This window comes from Clupea harengus, chromosome 4 (genome assembly GCF_900700415.2).
Source record: "Clupea harengus chromosome 4, Ch_v2.0.2, whole genome shotgun sequence".
Classification (NCBI taxonomy): Eukaryota; Metazoa; Chordata; class Actinopteri; order Clupeiformes; family Clupeidae; genus Clupea; species Clupea harengus.
Window position 1 is genome coordinate 1,783,712 of NC_045155.1, and position 7,084 is coordinate 1,790,795.

The 7,084-nt window shown below is 47.5% G+C and overlaps 1 protein-coding gene across 2 annotated transcripts; it reads left to right on the forward strand.

Moving 5' to 3' along the window:
- Positions 1 to 10: 10 nt before the first annotated feature.
- atxn7l2b (ataxin 7-like 2b) lies at positions 11 to 6,614 on the forward strand. 2 transcript variants are annotated; one of them, XM_012824271.3, is made up of 10 exons: positions 11 to 424; positions 1,566 to 1,634; positions 1,901 to 2,210; positions 2,489 to 2,712; positions 2,881 to 2,963; positions 3,126 to 3,334; positions 3,513 to 3,690; positions 4,501 to 4,622; positions 5,035 to 5,959; positions 6,283 to 6,614. In XM_012824271.3, the coding sequence occupies exons 1-10, from the start codon at positions 295 to 297 to the stop codon at positions 6,298 to 6,300; spliced, it is 2,268 nt and encodes a 755-aa protein (XP_012679725.2). In that variant the 5' UTR covers positions 11 to 294; the 3' UTR covers positions 6,301 to 6,614. The 2 variants fall into 2 exon arrangements, with proteins under 2 accessions (XP_012679725.2, XP_042563499.1); XM_042707565.1 differs by lacking the exon at positions 11 to 424 and adding an exon at positions 770 to 787.
- Positions 6,615 to 7,084: the final 470 nt, after the last annotated feature.

Here is a 7,084-nt window from a genome sequence, read left to right on the forward strand (position 1 = left end):
ATAGCAGATCTGTTGAGGTCCTAAATATGCATGACAAGACAGAGCCATATTAAGACACTAGGATGCAGGCTAGAGCATAAACTATACATGATGCCTTTTAGGATGTTTCGTAGTGCTTCCATTTTTCTTCTGAAGAATAAAAAGATGCAGTTGGGAAATATATGAATGAAAAAAACTATAGTAACATGTCAGCTCTGTTGGTATCAGATTTGCACCTGCAGATCTTTCAGGCCCAAAGTGTGCACGTTCACGTACTAAGGCGTGCTATGACGTCTTGAGAGAGAGCGCGCTGTGATGATGGCGGTACGTGCACGCGCGGCAGCAGTAATGGCTGCTTCAGATCGGCGGAGTTCTATCCCAGTTGAGTTCGTAGGACAAAGTTGGAGCTCCTGGATAGATAAGAATAACGTTTCCGCATCGGAAGGTGGGTAATACGATTATCCTCCAAACTGGAATACCCGAGATCGTGCTGACAGTGTAGTGAGACTTATATTCTTAAAAAATACACGGTACCGCTCACCGTAACCCAAACAAAAGACCCACTGGGTCCTAGCGCGGCATAGATTTGTAGTCAACTTTAGGTAACAAACGTTACTTTGGAAAATCCCCCAGGTATCATTGTTCAGTTAACACATATACAATGTATATCATGATATATAAAAGTAATCCATTGTCTATGTGTGTTTGAATCACATTCAAATGTTTGAGCTCATCACAGATGGTCATCCTCAGGGTTTTCCTGCTTCACAGCCATTAAGTTGGCTAGCTAGCGCTAGTTAGCTAGCAGGTGAGCTTTGCTTGTGTCAGTCTCGCTAGCTTTGCTAGCCTTTAGGCTACGTAAACAAGGTTAATCGGCAATATTTATAATATTTAAAGCGTTTACGATATATCTACCCCCGTACATTTATTGTCCTTGTAGGGTTCTGCATAAGGGAATGGATGGGGGTGGTAGCTAGCAAGCTAAGAGCAATGGATTGCAGACAACGGGAAGTGAAGGTGGAGCTCTTTCTTTGATTAGCAAAGTTGACTTGGCGAATAAGAGAACGTGCTAAATACCTCTTCCTAAGTTGGGGTGTTAATCAGCTTGTTTGTCGGAAGAGATCTGTTAGCATTGAAGTGCCTCGTAAGCCCTCGTAGAATAAACCATTCAAATGAACGTTACTTAGCTTAGCTATCGTTTACTAGCTAGCTTGCTAGCTAAATGGCCAACCAGTTAGCCAAGGTTCTGTATACGCCCTCATGTATTTTCTCAATAGCAAGCTCTCTTCAAAGATACTGTTCCATCTATGTGCGCTGATATGGACAGGTTTGACTGATGTAGCTAAGCCTGACCATTGGCAGATTGCAGGTGCATGTACTCATAAATATGTCCCCCACAAAAGTTCAGTGAAAAGTACACTGTACTTCATTGTGTACAGAAATCTTAAACCTGAACCTGAACCTGAACCCATTCATTGTCCACGAAACTGTAAACTAGCGCGTGGTCTGTTATTTACACATCTGTTTGTTTGCCTTTGACAGTTTTATTTGTTTACAGTATTGATATCCTGAGCTTTTCTTTACAGCGTCTAACACAGAAGAATGCAGCAAAAATGTGAAGAAAAGGATGGAAACTATGACACTCAGGAAAGAAGGTTAGTGACATTTGTGATTTGAGCCCTCCAGAAGTGTTAAACGCTGGCAGTAGCACACGTGTTTAAAGTAGAGGTTGTCTATGGGGAGAACTGACCCCTTGATTAAGAATCTTAACACCTCCGCTGAATTTTTTTATACAGGTTATTGTGGATAAGGAGCTCTCATAGACATGTGAAATGTAAAGACTGTAATGGCACAATGTCATTGTTGTAGTAATGAAATACTTCCTCTCTTCCTTTCACTCTTATCTCCATGCTCCATGCAGACATGTCAATTTATGGTCACTGCCCAGCGCACGACGACTTTTTCCTGGTGGTGTGCAGTCATTGTGGACAGGTGGTGAAGCCCCAGGCGTTTGAAAAACACTGCGAGAGGCGGCATGGGCCACTCGGCAAGCTCTACGGCGACCATTCTCTCTCTAGCCCTCTGAAGCGACCTCGGCCTGGGCGTCCTCCTGGTCAGCACAGTGCCTCACGCGAAGCACGGGACGGCCGATGGCAGGAGCCGGGCTCCCCCAGGGCTCCGCTGCCGCCTGCGGCACACAGGCCCACCAAAGCTCAGAAAGAGGGTGTCAGGTTAGGCACTGTTTTCTTCTTTCTCCTGCAATTAACATACTCCTCGCTTCACTCTGTTATCCTTGGGCAACGCGTCATTGGGATGTGGGAAGATGGTTGTCAGATTCTGGAGAAGACAGCGATTCTCACACTGCAGGGCTTGAGTTTCCATGCCATGGCGATTTCCTGATATGCATCATTGGAAATATTATCTGCTAACTACTTAGTTGAGTTTACAAACGCAACGTTTACAAAGGCTTTCGTATTTGTTTTCCTAATGATGTTTTTCTCTCCTTCAGCGTGTTGCCGAGCGACAAGCTGTCCCAGGGAACCCCACCGTCGCCGCCCCACTCTTCTGCCCCCAGTCCCCGAGACCCTCCATGGCGCCACGGGGCGGTGCAGCCCAGCGCTACCTCTCCTGGAGAGAAGCCCCTCCAGAAGGGCATGCAAGGGCCACCGGCGGATGCTCTCAGCCCCCTGCGTGGGCCAAGAACCTACAGCAGAACCTACAAGAAAGTGCACAGTAAGCGTCACACATTAGTGTCTTTTTAAATCAATCGTCCACGTCCTTAAACGATAGTGTTCTGTGGATGGCGAGCCACTGTCGGGGCCCACCAAGCTGTTTGTTTGGTTTTACGTTTGCTTTTTTGTTGCTCGTTATGGACACCTGTTCTTGTTGTCGTACTTGCAGAGAAGGAATTAGACCTGGACAAGCACTGCGGAGTACTTGATCCAGAGAGGAAGAAAGTTTGCACCAGGCTCCTGACATGTAATGTAAGTATCTTTTGCCATTTTCAGAGTATGCATCCCAGGTTCATTGCCTGCACATTTATGATGACATATTTGTTCAGAGAACGGGGGGAAAAAAACTCAGTCAGTGTGCCGTTTCAGAGTCACTGTAATTCTCATGACTTATTTGATCTGTTTTTGTGCCAGATTCACTCCATTCACCAGCGAAGGCAGGTTGTTGGAAGGAGCAAGAATTTTGACCAGCTGGTAACAGAGTTGAAAATGGGCTCGAAGGCTCGAGAGCGGGCACCTGCGCTCAGAGAATCGCCGGAAACGGAAGCGCCCTCTTCTGAGACCCCCGTGAGCCAAATCGGGTCTCCTCACTGCAAACGCCAGCTGAATTGTGTAAATCTCAGGTAAGGAGAGATGAGAAGCATCAAATAAGTCTGAAAGTACAACGGCGTTGAGCCATTCCCAGTCTTTATTAAACAGCAAGAAGTGATTCATTCATACCGCACCCTGTGGTAGGGTCGCATTAGCCTGTGAGAATGACGTTGAAGGTGACTGAGTGCTGTGCTGTGCACTGATTGGCAGGCCCAGGACTCCCTCGGAAAGCGCAGTGGAGGAGGAGATGGAGGTTCTAACGGAAGCAGAGGAGCCGACACCGCTGTCCAACAATCACAATCGCCTCTCCAGCGACGAGAGCGAAGGGGAGGGCCAGGAGGAGTCCCTAGATCTCCCGTTCAGTCCGTGGCATCCCAAACCGCTTGGGGTATGTTTGTAGTTTTTTTTTTTTTTTTACCACAGGATAAATGGAGACTCAGTCAGGCAATGGTAGAAAAACCAGCAACAAGGTTTTATTTACAGTGATGCGCATCAAGGGAGAGAGTGTATGCCTTCACACATAAAGATTCACCGGCTTCTCTGATTAGAACAGAGAAGGTCTCCGTTTAAGTATCCTAGGTCTGACAGGGGAGGGCCTTAAGCAAGGGGCCCACCATTCGCAGGATAATCACCAGGCTACCATCATCAATTGCCAATTTATGAAAGACGTCTAATGAAGCAGAGAAGACAAGGAGTAACAGTGACACACTGACCTCAAACACACACAGTCCCAGAAGCATTCCATTCTTATCTCTAAGAACACAGGAACAAGATATACTCAGAGACAGTCACACGGATCATATCATATCTGTACATAAAGTTACACATGAAAAAACAGATTCTTCTACTTGACCCCATTTCTGAATATAAGAAGATTAAGGGCTATGAATGTGAGAATCATAAGACATTCATTCTGAGTTGCACTGAAAAAAAACCTGCTGAACCTTTAAAGCAAATGACTATTCATGTAGAAAGACTTAGTTTTGTAATGTTTAGTTTTGTGTAAACAGTCTGAAAATTGCTCTGTAGTAAGTCGTCATTCATGTTATTGTAGTAGTTTATTCGTAGTTTATTCAAGATTATTCGTGCAGAGCTGCACAGTCCTCACCATAGAATTTGTTTGGTGCTTGCGAATTCATTCACTCTGTGCGACTTATCTGTCCTAACAGGTCAGGTTTATTTTGTGTCTCCTTCACAGCTGTGTACGTTTGGCAGTCGCTCACTGAGCTGCAGTGTCTTCACCTTTGACCGGCGGCTGCATCACCTGCGATCAGCCGTGAGTGCCATGGTCGAGCAGCACCTCAGTGCGCATCTCTGGAAGTGAGTGGGCTGCAGAACCTGTGTGTTTACTGCCAGAATCACCCAAAATGCACCTGTTGAAGGCCAATCCCAATATTGATATTTAAAGGTTAAGAAGGGCAAATAAGCAATATTTCAAGGCTTTTTCAACTTCAAATATTGAACCGTACTGTCCGCCTGTGTTGCTAACACTATTTCATGAGGTATTTCTAAAAGTCCAAATGAGTGGGGAACATTAAGTAATGTACATTTCATCAACCCTACTGCCATTCAGCAGTTGTGTACGTGTGTAGCTTAAAGTAGAGGCTAATACAAATAAGAGCAGAGAGTTTGTATCCTGTTACATATAAAAAGCATTATTTTTGTCAGCATGCCAGTCATCTATCATCATGTGGTGATCATTCAACCATGTTTTAACCTTTAACCTCTGCAGGAAAATACCCCAGGTGGCAGACACGCGGCTCAACAAGAGTCCCGCGGCGGTGGCATCTGTGCCCAGCTCTCAGGACCCCTCAGGCAGCGCTTCGGTCCGCGCGTCTGTCTCCTCCTCGCCCGCCCCCTCCTCCTCCTCCTCCTCCTCCTCCTCCCTCAGGACTAGCAGCTCCTCTCTCCCTCAGCGCACAGGGAGGGAGAACTCCTCAGGACAATCAGAGACTAAAGGCAGCCGGACGACGCCCTCTGCGCCGTCGGGGCCCGGTCGGCCCAAGAACCCCGTGGGCCGGCCCAGCAAGCAGCAGCTGCGCCAGCGCGAGCTGGAACTGGAGCGGAGCCGGCGGGCCGAGGCGGGTGCGGGTGCCTCGCCCGGCGCGGGGAGAGAGGAGCGGACGCCGGAGCGGACGCCGGAGCAGTCGCCATCGCCGTCGCCGTCGGGTCGTGGCGGCAGGGGCTACGAGCGCTCGGAGGAACACGTCTTTGCGCCCTCCCCGGACAAATCGGCCAGCCCCGCGTCCCGCAGGCCGGTCAACGGCGCCCTGTCGCTGTTGAGTAAGCCACGGCCGACGGCGCACACGGCCCAGGCACGCTCGCCCTCGCTCGCCAAACGGCCGACTGCGCCTTCGTCGGGCCACGCTCCCTCCACACCCCCTGAGCACTTCAGCAGCAGAGGAGGAGGAGGAGGAGGAGCAGGAGCAGCGGGAGGAGGAGGCTCGGGGCCGCACAGGCGGCCGGACGGATACGACCATAAGGGCTTGGGCAAGAAACGCAAGGCCAGTGGTGTCTCGCCTCCCGTGACCCCCTCGCAACCCTCCAAATCTCTGGGCCTCTCATCCCCCTCACATTCCAGCTTCTTCTCTTGGAAAAAGGACAGCAAAGGGACAGCCGCCTCCCTTGGACTGGAGAAGAAACTTGACACACAGAAGGTGAGAACGCTGCGAGAGAGGCCGTGTGTCTAGAGCAAGGTTGCGTAGTTATGTCTAAAACAGTGAGGCCGACATAGGAGACAGGTCCTGCCAAAAGGCCACCCGGAAATGAACACCTAGATTACCGCTTTTATTTGTTTTTTTTCCACTAGCATAACAGGAGTCAGTAAAAAATCCACACATACGGTTGTATAAGTGTGCACATAAGATGTAAAAATGTCTCTAAAGAGGTTTTTTTTTGTAAGGATTGATCTTTCATTTCATGATCAAAGTTTGTTAGTTTGTTTTGAGATTAAATGAATGACTTCTTCTTGCCTCCACAGCCAAAGCTTCATCACTGAGGCAGTCTGCCTTAAAACCACTAGGAGAAGAAGCCTACTGCCATCTATTGCCACAGAATTTATGCACAGGACATGATGGGCTGTACGTTACACAGCTGGGTCGAGTGTTTTGTATGTGTGTGTGTGTGTGTGTGCGTGCGTGCGTGCGTGCGTGTGTGAGTGTTTGTAAATGTGAGTGTTTATGAAATGTGAATATGAATGAGAGCTGATTCCCCCGTGTATGAGTACAGATATACCTCAAGACCTTCCTAAGATGCTGCTAAACAGAAAATGTCAATTAATGGAAAATGAATTAAATATCCCTAACACTTGAATGGCATGGCCTGTTTGTGTTTCTTCAATTTGCGTTCCTGCACCAACAGGTGAGGTGCTCAAGATCCCCATGTTAAGAAATTCACAGATTTATTGTATATTTTTGTATTAGCAAAGACCGCTAGCAAAACATAAAGATGTCTCATCCACATCAACAGTTAATCTCAATTGTTAACTTGGGACATGGGTAGGTCATAGTACATATATGACAAGACGATAAAAGGAGGTCTTATCCTTGAGAGGAGGCTGTTGGTTGTTGAGAAGACCATGTCCCTTACATGACTATATACCATCAGAACTGAATTTGATGCTAAAACATAGTGTACCTCAAACGTACCTTGCTGCATACTATTGCTTTAAGTCCCTTAATACCAAAACTGTATAGTTCGTAATACTAGTTGTTTTATTGCTATGGTATAGGCCTTGAGGTGGGTGTTTTTAACGGAGTGAACAGGATGTTAATTCATGTAAT

Coding starts and splice junctions, on each gene's coding strand:
- atxn7l2b (XM_012824271.3), top strand. CDS start 295: ATGATGGCGGTACGTGCACGCGCGGCAGCAGTAATGGCTGCTTCAGAT. Junction 3,691..4,500: donor GGCATCCCAAACCGCTTGGG/GTATGTTTGTAG, acceptor TCTCCTTCACAG/CTGTGTACGTTTGGCAGTCG. Junction 4,623..5,034: donor CTCAGTGCGCATCTCTGGAA/GTGAGTGGGCTG, acceptor TAACCTCTGCAG/GAAAATACCCCAGGTGGCAG.